The sequence below is a fragment of the Barbatula barbatula genome (genome assembly GCF_947034865.1).
Source record: "Barbatula barbatula genome assembly, chromosome: 20".
Classification (NCBI taxonomy): Eukaryota; Metazoa; Chordata; class Actinopteri; order Cypriniformes; family Nemacheilidae; genus Barbatula; species Barbatula barbatula.
The window spans coordinates 6252399-6266580 of record NC_136783.1 but is presented as its reverse complement, the minus strand read 5'-3'; the positions used below and the strand labels follow the sequence as shown (position 1 = coordinate 6266580).

At 39.8% G+C, this 14182-nt stretch overlaps 2 protein-coding genes and 1 pseudogene across 4 annotated transcripts; all 3 read left to right on the top strand.

The window, feature by feature from the left end:
* Positions 1–372: 372 nt before the first annotated feature.
* dnase2b (deoxyribonuclease II beta) lies at positions 373–3015 on the top strand. Of its 2 annotated transcripts, none has more exons than XM_079483241.1 (6): positions 373–575; positions 716–884; positions 1086–1164; positions 1372–1533; positions 1666–1863; positions 2389–3015. In XM_079483241.1, exons 1-6 carry the CDS (start codon positions 472–474, stop codon positions 2721–2723), a joined length of 1047 nt encoding a protein of 348 aa, XP_079339367.1. In that variant the 5' UTR covers positions 373–471; the 3' UTR covers positions 2724–3015. The 2 variants fall into 2 exon arrangements, with proteins under 2 accessions (XP_079339367.1, XP_079339368.1); XM_079483242.1 differs by having other exon boundaries at positions 1444–1533; positions 2389–3014.
* Positions 3016–6458: 3443 nt separating this feature from the next.
* On the top strand, positions 6459–9586 carry rpf1 (ribosome production factor 1 homolog). Its single transcript, XM_079483925.1, has 9 exons — positions 6459–6805; positions 7152–7208; positions 7324–7404; positions 7510–7605; positions 7706–7859; positions 7981–8063; positions 8151–8332; positions 8638–8764; positions 8840–9586. Exons 1-9 carry the CDS (start codon positions 6566–6568, stop codon positions 8879–8881), a joined length of 1062 nt encoding a protein of 353 aa, XP_079340051.1. The 5' UTR covers positions 6459–6565; the 3' UTR covers positions 8882–9586.
* A 63-nt stretch (positions 9587–9649) lies between these two features.
* Positions 9650–13639, top strand: LOC306909619 (E3 ubiquitin-protein ligase TRIM47-like; annotated as a pseudogene). Its single transcript, XR_013788352.1, has 8 exons — positions 9650–9698; positions 10089–10673; positions 10755–10850; positions 10928–11161; positions 11315–11471; positions 11564–11623; positions 12838–12992; positions 13585–13639. The product of XR_013788352.1 is annotated as an E3 ubiquitin-protein ligase TRIM47-like (transcript).
* Positions 13640–14182: the final 543 nt, after the last annotated feature.

The window sequence follows — 14182 nt, the reverse complement described above, 5'->3', positions numbered from 1 at the left end:
TCGTTTTGTAGAGAAAAATGAAGAGTTCAAACATATAAATGTATTAAAAAATATTTTTTTAGCACCATTTATTTTAATTTAATTAAACATAACTATAATGAATATTTTAAGGTCTACTCTGTATGTAGCTCGGCTTATTCTAAGGTAATACAAACGGATCATTGAGTAAGGTCTTTGAAGAAATAGTTTTGTATATTCTATTGCAAGTCTGTCAACAGATCCTGCTAAAAACCCAACATTGCTCCTTTAATGCTAGCATACTTTATTATGTTTATGAAGCATTAATATATTTATATGAAACTGGCATAAAGCAGGTTTACATCACAGCTGTCATGATGTCTGTCATGTCATGAGACACACTTCCTCTTTCTCACATTTGAGAAGACATGTTATGGTTTCACACTTCAGCTTATCAAACAACACAGCGTTCTCTGTTTGCATCCGAACACTGTATTGTAGACACAGACTAAAATGTTCTTCTTTTTCAAGCTCTGCGTGTTCGTCTTGTCATTCATGATTTGTTTCTCAGAGGCAGTTATTTCGTGTTTCAATGAGGATGGCCGCCCTGTGGACTGGTAGGTTATAATCTTTGCTTTAGCCTGAGTTCATGACTTGACAATGGTTCAGCTGCAAGCTCTATGCACTGCAACGTTACACATAAAAGCCATCCAATGTGTTACCATGTTGTAACTTTCTGATGGAATTCTTTTAAAAGGTTTATTATTTACAAACTTCCCATTTACAAGATGGAGGTTAAGGGAAGTGGGCTGGAATACATGTATCTGGATTCAACAGTCACAAACTGGCAGATGAGTACACACACAATAAACAGCAGTCGAGGAGCATTGGGCAGAACCTTGACGCAGCTTTACTATAAATATAAAGTAAGAAACCCTTTAAATGGTCCTCGGCTGTTTCAACATTGCTCTTTGTTATTCCAAAAAGTATTTGCAGTTTTACACATGAATAAATAAGTTTTAATTTGTTATTTCATGTATGGATACACTGTAGCCTACTACTCGATAGAACTATATCAGTACAGTAAAGTCATTGTACAGATACTGTAATGACAAATCACTTTCCAGTCCAACAGTTCAGTGTATATGATTTACAACGACGCTCCACCAGAACTGAAGTACCCGAGCCATTATGGACACACAAAAGGTGCATTTATGCCTTTATGTGACAAAGTAATCAAATTCAAACAATACAAAACAACCTAATGTAGACAGACCTTAAAAGTAAGTGTCTGTCTAATGACGGATACGCTCCTGAAACATCGTTTCTTTTGTAAGATTAAATTGATCCCATGAAAGCGTTTCTAATACTTTGTTAAGATTTCTGTTGTATGTATTGTGTATGTGGGTGCAGGAGTGATTTTGTTCGATCAGTCTCGAGGATTCTGGCTCACACACAGCGTTCCTCATTTCCCTCCATTTCCAGAGAGAGGTTACGATTATCCATCCTCAGGAAAATACTACGGCCAGACTCTGAACTGTATTACATACAATTCCATACAGTTCCCTTTGATATGTAAGCACATACAACTCTCATGTTATAAGATCAATGTCATCTTTTTATTTTGGCCAACTAAAAGGCATCTAGAAACAACTGTTAATATTCAAAACATGTTTTAAAATAACCATGTTCCTGTTTTTTTTACAGCACAGCAGTTAGCGTTTATTTATCCACGTGTGTATAACTGCTCCGTCCCGCCGGCATTTAGCCCACATATCGCAGTCATGGCACAAATCTGTGATGCAAAGACACCATTCATAAAAACCCCAAAGAATTTATTGAAGCTGGTCTCTGAACGAGGACAAACCTTTTTCAGTTTTGCTAAATCACCCTACTATGTGGACGGTGAGAACATTTCCATTTAATCTCCTGTATACCCTGTAGGTTGATGGTCCTACACAATCATTTGTTGATATTACATTATGCTAAAGTACAACCCTGGGCAACTATTTGCATTGATTATATAACTAAATTCAACACGTCATGTTTTCTTCCACGCCCAAAATAGATCATACGTGCAAACTGTCCTTACAGCATGATGTTATGTTAAATAGTACATCATCTCAGTATTATGTTGTAGTCTATATCCATGTAGTACTCCGCATTATTCAGAACATGCTAAATAAATGTGAATAGTATTTTTTTCATTAAGAACAAAAGTTGAAGATGTATATAACTATGAAAAATCTATATATTTTTATTTATTTAACCAAACTCTAATAAATCCCGTAAAAACGCCAAAGAAAAGTAAAGTATTTTCTTTTTGAAAAGGTAAAATTCAGTTTTTCATTTGACAGCCCAAACTTGTAAATTTGCAGTCGGTTTATAAATAAAAAAGATTGCTAATGCAAGATTACATTTTACCCACAGACATCTACACAGGTTGGGTGGCCCAGACATTAGGGACAGATCTGCTGGTGGAATCATGGATGCACCAGGGACATCAGCTTCCCTCCAACTGCTCTCTTTCACATCATGTGATGAACATTGTAAGCGTTTGTCTGCCAGGACCTCAGATGTTCAGCTCCTATGAGGATCACTCTAAGTGGTGTGTGTCTTATGCTTTCAAAGACCAGTGGACGTGTCTGGGGGACTTGAATAGGGACAGCGGTCAGGCTGGCAGAGGAGGTGGGCTGATATGTTCTCAAAACCCAATTATTTATAAAGCCTTCCGTCAGGCAATGGCTGGTTATAAACACTGCTGAGAAATTTACATCAGACTGAACCAGCTCAGGACCTCCAGTACATAAGAGAACTTTTACCTCTAATCTTGATGTCCTCATAAAAGATGATAGAGAATATATTCAATGGTTCATTCCTAATTCAGTAACATTTATAAAAAGTGTTGTGCTAAAAGTAGAGTTTCAAAGTCCGGAACCTTTTACCATATAGATGCTTTTTCTATTATTATTATAATGTATAATGATTGTATTAAATAAATGATTTGTTGGATTTTGTTGTATGTTAATTTGATAAAATAAAAATGTGTTGAATGAGTCCTGTATTAAGTTGCATTTAAACAAACATTATGGTACATTGACATCTAGTGGTTTAGGTTGGTATCGGAGTCTAAATTCTAAATATTGGAGAGACAAGTTTAGCCAACGAACGGTTCTTCTCGGTTTCTTTTGATTGTTATCAGAAATAATCTACAGGCGCTCTATTGTTTGTGAATCTAGTAACAGTTGTTTTGTGAATGTAGTAACAGTTGTTTATGTCGTTAAGATGAAACCGTCTACAGAGGGTATGCGTTGACATAACTTTCCCACATGAACATGCCGGAACGCGCCCCCTTGAGTGGTAAAACACTCCGCAAAATGGCTGCTTACAATTGGACAAACAAAGAAACTGCGACTAAAATATGCAATTATTTGATTTAATTAAAAGTAGTTGGATTCCACGGTGATCCTTAAGACTTACTATATACACAATACTTAAACTTAAAAATAAATCAATCCCACAACAACTTTTTCTTTTTGCAGCTTTCCTGATTCCAGTGGTAAGAGCATTGCGTTAACAACGCAGGGTGGGTTGGATCGCAGGGGATTGCAGATACCTATGTAAAATGTATAGGATAATGCAATGTAAGTCGCTTCGGAGAAAAGCGTCTGCCAAATGTAAATGTTTCCCATTTTAAATAGATTACAGATAGCTGTAAACACTTCTGCATTCAGTCTTTCTGCCACTCATTAGGCGTGACTCACTTGATTACACGTGACATTACATGTGCGGTGAGTGCATACACTCTATTGGGTAGAAATTTTGAGTTTTTGTGAGAGGGAGGGGGCTTATGAATATTGTTGAATACAGTGGGGGGACTGGGCGGAAGTCAGAGTCAGATCGCCCTGTACGCAAAGGACCCAACAAACCACCAATAATCCACTGGTATTTACGCATGTCCTCCGTCGAAGAGACTGTCGCCGCACACCTGTGCCCATCCACGACCATCTTCAGTGATCTAGTTGAAGGGAGAAGGTTCTCGTCCAAGATTTTACAGTACATGGCCCCCGTCCATCAGCCACTCAATGTGGTGAAGTCATGCCAATAACAAGCTTCTTCCGTGTAGTTATGGATCTTAAACCTATCTCATGATCATCTTCACCCCATTGGGAATATTCTGCAGGGAGCTCCAGACAAAGGTTAATTGATGGTTGTAATAAAGTTCGTTAGAAGGGAAGGAAGGAGGCGGGAACCGGCGAACATTCAAACACTAAAACTTTAATTAAATAAACAATAAACACTGAAGTAACCGGCAGCCACCTCACGGTAGACTGCCGGCCATAAAAGATACACAAACTAAACATATGTCCGGGCCCGGTCCTCTCTCGTCAACAGTCCTGCCGATCGTCCTTTTAAGCTCCCAATCTCCTCCGTGATAAGATGCGGGACCGGTGCGCGCACAGCTGCTTGCACTTATCACTCACGCCACCGGCCCCGCGTCACGGCTCTCGTCCCGCCTTCCTCACCACATACCCCCATCACCCTTTACAGGCCGGGGGGCACCACCGAGTCGGCAGCGCCTGGGGCCATGCACCGGCGAGACGAAAGAACGGAGACCGGAGCCCCCGGAGCGACAGGGACGAGAGAGGGGAGAGAGGAAAAGAAAAAAAAATTGTCCGGTTCCCTGACACGCTGTCGCTCGGTCCTCAGCCAGCCGAGAAACTCTTCCTCGTGGTGCCATGCGATGGTACTGGACGCTCGGTGGACGGCTCGATCCTCCTCCGCCCCCTGGCGGCCGGCGATGGCCCTCCAGCTGAGGGCAGCTGGTCCTCCGTTCCCTGCTCCTCCCCATCATGGCGGCTGGCAGCAGGCTCGGCCCACGGCGAACGGGCCTTGGCTCCCTCCTGGACGGCACCCACCCCACCTCGACCTAGGAGCACGGCAGCGAGGTCCTCGTCCCATCCGACTTCTCGATCCAGCACCTCCACCTCGGGCAGCCACTCGCGGACTTCCCTCGTCCGCGCTGCCCGAACTCCTGAGCACCGCGATCACCCTCGGCAGCGAGGGCTCTTTGACAGCATGTCCCTCCTTCCTCCCGGGTTTCGGCACCAATGTAATAAAGTTCGTTAGAAGGGAAGGAAGGAGGCGGGAACCGGCGAACATTCAAACACTAAAACTTTAATTAAATAAACAATAAACACTGAAGTAACCGGCAGCCACCTCACGGTAGACTGCCGGCCATAAAACATACACAAACTAAACATATGTCCGGGCCCGGTCCTCTCTCGTCAACAGTCCTGCCGATCGTCCTTTTAAGCTCCCAATCTCCTCCGTGATAAGATGCGGGACCGGTGCGCGCACAGCTGCTTGCACTTATCACTCACGCCACCGGCCCCGCGTCACGGCTCTCGTCCCGCCTTCCTCACCACAATGGTCATTTTATATTTCTTCAATTTACAAATTATCGCACCAACCGTTGTCTCCATCTCACCAAGCTTCTGTCTGTAGCCCATTCCAGGTTTGTGCAGGTCTACAAACTTGTCCCTGACAATCTTCAATAGCTGTTTGGTCTTGACCATGGTGGTTGTCATGGAAGATACAGATTCTATTGACGGGCATGTCAAGAAGTGATCGCTGCAGCCCCGGAGAACGGCAGGTGGGAGGAGTTAACGCCACAAACTGCAAGTGGGAGGGGCTTAGTCTGCAAGTAGGCTGGATTTTCACGCGGCGAGAGGTAAAAATTTAATTTTCATCGTAGTTTAGTTTTGTTGTATCAAATTTTGCATTAAATGATTATACAATACAACGAAACTGCTGTTTTATTTTTTTTAAATAAAAAAAAACTTCCTGTTAGTGTGTCCTGGTGTCTCTTTTGCCACGCACTCGAAAGTACCTACTATTCTAACACAAAACAGTACATATAATTAAGTCAAAATCGCTTACTTTACTATTAAGTAGGCAAATTTTAACGCACGAGTCTCGTTTTCCCTGAACCAAAGACTTCCGGGTTTATGAGGCGAGTGCGGTGTGGTTGTAGCGCATCACGGCACACAAAGTTTACTGCACACCTGTATACACATCATGGCCTTTTTCGAAATGTCGATGGAAGCGATTTATGTTCAAATGCAGACCATAAGTACGAAACACAATTTAGATCTGATGGACTGCGTGGGTCTCGATCGATCGGCCTATGACACAAAGGTAGCGCCTCTCGCGATATTTTGATGTCTCGCTCTGATCATCGCAAAGATGATTCATGATACTATCAGGGGAAATATATATATATATATATAAACGGATCACCGTGTGACATAAAACATCGTCTTTTAAGTAAATATTTAAATGTACAAATTACGTAACATGTCAAATTTACATTTTCACCATTATTTTTCACATAAATGGAAATCCTATTATGTTGTTACAGCAGCTGCCCAAACCAACCAGTCAAGCGCTACAATAACGCTACAATATTTTTATAAGATATTCTCATCTGTCCGCTAGAGGGCCATACAACCCAATCATGCGACCGACGCAAGCATGGACCGCCTTCCGACTAAACCGGAAGTAGATGTTCTCACACACGTGAACGTTCACATCAGCGTCCACGATGGATACTAATAAGTTATCAACGTCAGAAAGTCTTTCTAAGAAAAAGGGCAAGAAAGCAAAGAAGAAGGTCAAATCCGAGGAAGGGCCGGTTGTAGAGATGGAAGCTGCCGAAAGTGAAGTCAAGCAAGAGAAATCTTCGTCAGGAGCGACTTTTCCTCCCTCGTTCGGCATGTCCGACATCAAAAACAAACAGCGCAGACACATGATGCACATGAAACTGAAGCAGGAGAAACGAAAGGTATAATCTCACAAACAGGAAAACTGACATTTAATGGCTATAATAGAAATTCTAACTGTAATGGGTTTTCTTCTGAATGGGAACAGCTTTAAATATTATTCCCAAATCATTGGTGGTTTATAATAGTATTGTATTTGTAATGGAAGCAATCAGAATTCGTATTGATGTTAAGCAGGGCTGTGTGAAATTAATTGAGCTGTTTGATAAAGTCATGCAGCATTTGGGGTTATTGAATGTATAAAAGTCGACCTGCGTGATGAACCTCTGGTAAAACCTTCCAGACCCAGAATGCCTTTGTGGAGTTCTCCAAATGTTGTTTTAAAGCTTTCATTTGTGTCTCCTTCAGGAAAAGCTGGAACTGAAAAAGAAAAGGAAGAGAGAGAGAGAGGCTTTCGGTGACAAGGTATGTTTTTTGAATTGTTGTTAGGTTTACAGACAAACTGTGATCATGAATGACTTGTTTTATAGTCTGGTGTCTTTATTATAAATAAATAATAAATTCACGTCTTAATTTGTAGGCACCACCAAAAGAAGTTCCCAAGACAATAGAAAACCAGAGAGTATATGATGAAACTACAGTGAACCCAGAGGATGAGGAGGTGATGTGTTGTTACCGGATACTGCTTCACCTGCTGGCTGCTTTTGATGTCATACTGACTTTGAACATTTTAAAACTAACTTTGAGCTCATTTCTTTGAATCCAGGTGGCTTTCGATGAAGGAACCGATGAATTTTCTGCTTACTTTAATCGGCTGACAAATCCCAAAGTCCTTATCACCACATCAGACAGACCAAGAACAGTATGGTTGCTATCATTTGCAATATAGAATTTAAACCGTGTGTAAACTATACATATAGTATTAGGCCTTTAATTATGTATTAACCTCTCTTTGTTTGCAGAGAACTGTCAAGTTTTGTGAGCAGTTGGCGACCGTTATCCCAGACGCGCATGTGTACTACAGAAGAGGTCTGGCTTTGAAGAGAGTCATTCCTCAGTGTGTGTCACACGGTTTTACTTACTTGTTAGTGGTCAATGAGGACAGAAAAGTGCCAAGTATCCTTTGCCTTCGGGTTTTTACTACTTTTGAATAATGTTTCTCTGTTTTATCGTCTGGTTCATGAAATAACAAACTGTGTCCCACACAAACTTAGTTCCTTTACCTAAAGCATTACAGATGGTTTAATTTTGTGTCACCTTCCTGACGGGCCGACTGCACATTTCAAAGTCAGTGGTGTTCGGCTTCGCAAGGAGATGAAGGTTTGTAAAGTTTAACTTTTTATTACACCGATAAAAAAGGCAGTTTGTTGTTCGCTGTCCTTATTCTGGCATGATTTTGTTTACCAGAGAAGAGGAAAGGAGCCAACAGAACACTCTCCTGAAGTCATTCTCAATAACTTCTCTACTAGACTGGGTCACACTATCGGGCGGCAGCTTGCTGCTCTGTTTCCTCATGATCCACAGTTTGTGGGCCGTCAGGTTGCCACATTCCACAATCAGAGAGACTTCATCTTCTTCAGATTTCACAGGTCACTCTCTTTTGACATTTAATTTTTGATGAGTCATTAGATTTCAGCGTGCTGTAAAATGATAAATGTTGAGGCATGTTTTCTTTTTTTTTCTCACTTCTTAAACGTTAGGTCACTCCAATTAATATTATAAATTAGTTTGAAAGGAGTGCTATAAAAAAACAAAACCGAACTAGCGTGTTTTTTCTACAAAATCACACATTCCTGAGTACAGAATAAAAAAAATGTAAATAGACAAATGTCAAAGTGTACAAACTTTGATTTTCTATTTTAACAAGACTGAACCGATTATGTATAACACGCAGGTATATCTTCAAGAATGAAAAGCGAGTAGGAATCCAGGAACTAGGACCCCGCTTCACTCTTAAACTTCGCTCCTTACAGAAAGGCACCTTTGACTCGAAGTTTGGGGAATATGAATGGGTTCATAAGGTTTGTCTGAACGCTTTATTGGATGTGTACATGCACATATATGTGAAGAGTTCATTATTTCCTTATGCGTTTCAGCGACATGAGATGGACTCCTGTCGAAGAAAATTTCACCTCTGAGGGACGGACTGGATTTATTAAAAACGATTTGTGTGGTTGCATAACCTATTCTTTGAAACGTTTGAATAAAATGTGTCTGTCATTGACTTAACATTGAAAGTCTATTGACCTAACTGTGTTTATTGTACATTAGGCATGCAAATATTATAACCTCCTTAATATGACAAATGTGAGGATTATGCGTAAATTAGAAGAAAGTGCACTCTTATTTTGTTAAAATATATCTGCAGTCTGGATGCAAGAAAAAAAACTTTTATCTCATTCTTTTGTGATTCCTAACTGTTGTATTTGTACTGGTATTAATACACAACAGACCATGCGATGTCATTGTCTGACTTCTGTTGTATCTAAAAAGTAAACAATGAAAAATAATACCCGAGTGACGAGTCGTTTTACATGCAATTAGATAGAATTAAGAAAAAGGAATCTGGGCATGAACATAACTGGGTGGACGACTTGGATACATAAGAGGTGCAATGGTGATCCATTATTAGAACTCTGCCAAACATGTTTCATCTGTTAATGCACATTTGAAGAAGCAAAGACCCCATTATAAAACATGATATAAATGAGATGGCATCGACACAAAGTAATATACACAGAAGCCGTATGAACGTGGCCACGTTGCATTTAGTGGCACTTCTGCAGATGCTGAAGCACTTTTTGTAAAAACAGCTTTTCTCAAGTGATCATTCTTTAAAACTCGAGAAGAAGACGCTTTCCATAATTAATTCATTCAATACGCTAGGTGGCGGTAAAATCGGCAAACACCACTCTAGGAAAAACCGAAGGAGACGTTCAAGAAATAAAGACGAGGGTAAATCTTCCGACAGTAAACGCGTATTTTAAATCGTTTATTATTACAGTCAAGTTGTTATTGCAGTGAAAGTATGTTAGATAGTTAAGTGATTGTGAATACTGTTAAACAGCGTCAACTGATGCAGAGGCTAACTGCTAATGTTAGCACACTGATGCACACGGTCGTTGGTATATTTACAGCACACTCACAGTAAATTCAATCTTTGTAAAAAAAATCGCTCATAGCAAATATTTATTTTCATAGATTGATATTTGATTCGTTTAAAATGTAGACGATCAAGAACAAGGAGATTAGATGAAGAATATAAGTGCACACTTTAAAGGGATACTTCTCCCCAAGATTCTGTCAATATTGACTAACCCTTTCTCTGTTCATGTGTACATTTAGTAAAATGTCAGAAGCCAGTATATCATGGGCTCAGGATCAGTTCAGCTGTGCAGTGTGTTTGGATCTACTGAAGGATCCAGTGACCATTCCCTGTGGACACAGTTACTGTATGAGCTGTATTACAGACTGCTGGAATCAGACAAATCTGAAGAGAATCTACAGCTGCCCTCAGTGCAGACAAACCTTCAGTCCAAGACCTGTTTTAGGTCAAAACACCATACTGGCTGAAATGGTGGAGAAACTGAAGACGAAAGTACAAGCTGCTGTTTCTGCTCGCTGTTCTGCTGGAGATGTGCTGTGTGACGTTTGTACTGAAATCAAACACCAAGCTGTCAAGTCCTGCTTGATGTGTCTGAACTTTTACTGTGAAAATCACCTCCAACAACACGAGAATCTCTTCAAAGGAAAGAGACACAACTTGATCGGGGCCACTGGACGACTTCAGGAGATCATCTGTCCTCAACACGACAGACTGCTGCACATTTACGTCGTACTGATCAGCTGTGTGTGTGTTACCTGTGTACGATTGATGAACACAAAAATCACGACACTGTATCAGCTGCAGCAGAGAGAACTGACAAACAGGTATGAACTGACAGAAGACTCGTCTGATCGTGATCAACTGTATTTTGTTCTGATGGTTTTGCTACTTCTTTTTTCCTCCAGACGATTTTGGACCGCACAAAGAGAAAACACCATCAGAGAAAGGAGCAGATTGAGAAGGAGCTTAAGGAGCTGAGAGAGACTGTGAGGTGTCATAAGGTTATTCAGTCTCTCTGTGTCTCACAGGCTGTGTGATGTAGCGGTAAGAGATGTGATTGTAATGTGTGTGTTAACAGCGCTCCGCACAGACAGCAGTTAACGACACAGAGAGGATCTTCACTCTCATGATCCGCTCCATTGAGAGAAGACGCTCGGAGGTGACAAAACAGATCAGAGATCAGGAAAAGACTGAAGTGAGTCGAGCTGAAGAACACTTGAAGCGTCTGGAGCAGGAGATTGATGATCTGAGGAAGAGAGACACTGAGCTGGACGAGCTTTCATATACACATGATGACGTCACTTTCATACAGGTAAAATAACAAACTGCACTGTGACTTCACACTGACATCTGGATATTAGATATTAGACATGACGGACAAACTATTGTACACCATCGGGTCAGTGTGAGTTCTGATGATGAGGGTTTTGTCTTTATTTTATTTTCTCTGTTATTGTTTGTGTAGAGTTTTCAGTCTCTGTCTGTCTCCCTTGGATGTGAAGATGAATCCAGCATCACTTTCACTTCTCAACTCTCTTTTGGTGATGTGAGAAAGTCTGTATCTAAACTAAAAGAAAAACTTGACGATTTCTGTAAAGATATGGACAAGATGATTAATAGAGGTAAAACGGCACATACCATTTTAAATAATAAGACCGCGATTTATATAATTATATACATGAATTACACTGATTATGTCTGTTTATGTCTTCAGGAACATGCATTGGAATTGAACCCACCAATATACCAAAGACCAGACAGGATGTGCTTCAATGTAAGACACAAACACATGTCTGGTTTTTTATCTGTCCATGAGGACAGTCCATAGGCGTAATGATCTTTATACTGTACAAACCGTATATTTTGCCCTAAACCTAAAGATCATAATTTAGATTATAGGGTAGATTACTTAGGAATTATAATCAATTGCTGATTACAGATTACATGACAAAATCTGTAGTAATCTCTTAGATTTACACATTTTTGGTAACGTAATCGGGCTACTTTTGGATTACATTTAGATTACTTTGAATTAAATCTTATTTGATGTTACATTTATTGAAGCCGGATAATTTTGTACTATTTTGGCAGATACGACAATGAAAAATATTCATCCATTCTTTATCCCCAACCTCAACATCTTTTTAAAGTACAGTATGTACAAAATACTTGTATAACTTGTTGTTAGTGTTTACACTGAATAGTTTCCCCATGAGATCCTTAAAAATGAAAGGGTGTCTAGGGATGTGACAAGACCTCTTGCCAAAGATCTCGCAGGATTATAACGTGATAAGATTGCTTTTCAAGGTCTCGTGATATCAGCATGATGGAGTTTGATGATAAAATTTGTATTTTTAGATGCCCTGCCACTTTTAATCATTATAATTCACACAAAAAAGACATAACATTTCATAAATTTAAGCAAATCTTTCAAAATGCACCTATTTAGCATTTTGTGATTTTTCAGATGAATACTTTTTTTTCATATATGTCATTATTGAGGATTACTTAAAAGTAGTGTAAAAATCTTGTCTTGTTCTCGTGAACCCAATCTTGTGACTTATCTTGTGGGATAAGTGTCTCGTCCAGCTATCAAATGCTGAGAGCCGCTGCGTTTTGCATCCCTGTGCGATTCCAAACCCGTCCCCTCTCTGCCAGAAAATGCTTGTAGAATCACAGACATATATAAGTGTTAGGTATGTGTATTATAAAAAATGTAGGAAACATTTAGAAATAAAAAATTGTAGGGAAAACCGTAAACAATTTACTGCCAATTCTGTGAATAATATTTAATCATGTAATCCATAAAAAAATAACTGTAGTCTGATTACGAGTATTGGTAGTTTACTCTAATTATTTTGTAATCTGATTACGCAATCCAGATATCATGTAATCCGTTACTACTCAGCTCTGCCCACGAGATATAAAAACAATGTCACTCAAACAGGCAAATTTATTCAGTTATTTTGTGTTTTTTATCGCCATCAGATTCCTGTCAGTTCACTCGGGACATAAGCACAATTAATAAAAACCTCCGTCTCTCTGAGAGAATCAGGATTCTGAGATCATGTAAAGATTCACTCCAGCAGATCATCAATAAAATTTGACGCTGTTACTGGGAGGTTGAGTGGAGTTGTTTTTATGTGAGTATATAAGAGCATCAGCAGGAAGGGTCGGCGTGATGAATGTGTGTTGGATGTAATGATCAGTCCTGGAGTTTATCCTGCCATCAAACCAGGTGTTCCTTCTCTCACAATAAGTTTCACACTGATCTTCCTGGAGTGATGAGATCTTGTAGAGTAGGAGTGTACACAACTTCTACAGAGTCTACAGCGACATGATGACCCTCATCCACAGAGTCCAAACCACATTCACTCAACCTTTCTTTCCTCATTCACAAAACTCCTCTTCGAATTATCCAGATCATGATAAACGGGATTAGGTTATCTCGGATGTTTCATTTGATCTTGGATGTAGCGACGAATAAAGAACAGGCCCCTGGATTTTACTTATAAAAATGTTTATTTATTTTCTTCTATTTCCATAGTCAAAATAACATGTACCTGCATTGTAAACATGACTAAATGCTCATTGTCATAGGAGAGACTGGGGCTGACTATCACATATTTTTTGTTTAAATTAAAGCCACCTTAATAGTACAAACTATTTATATTTTCATATAACTCACTTAGTTTCACCACTGCTGGTAAATGTCTTAACATGTATAATTTTTAGTGCTGGAAACAGAATGTTGACTGGAGGAACTCACTCACACTTTTTGGAAGCCCCTGCAAGAACTATCAATGGTTTAACTACACTCAAAAGCATGGTTACTAAAAAGGTTATGAAAATAAAGGTAAGTTTCATAGGGGGTCAATGGAAAATCTCTACATTTCTTGACTCCCCTCGTTTCCAAACCCGTGATTTTTAGTAGTTTTGTAGATCAGTTTTTGGAACACGTACAATGAAATGTACTCTGGGGTTTATTTATGTGCCAGTGTTCAGCACACTCTGGTTCTGTTTGACATCACAAGATACCGTTACTTAGCACTTCACTCGCATCAGTCGGCGACAAAGACTGTCCACATCAACAAGACACCGCAGAGCTGTTACTTTGAATAAGGGAAAGTGCACAACGCTTATTAGCGCTATTATAGCACAGGTAAATGTGTTGTACGGTTGATATTATTGCTCAGAAATTGACCTTATATGCGGTTACTGACTGTGATACGCCAACTCAGGCATTCCTTATGAACTTACTGCTTTAGGATGATATTGTACGCTCGCTCCCCTCGTACCGCCGATAAAAGTTTCAACTAATTTAAAGACTATT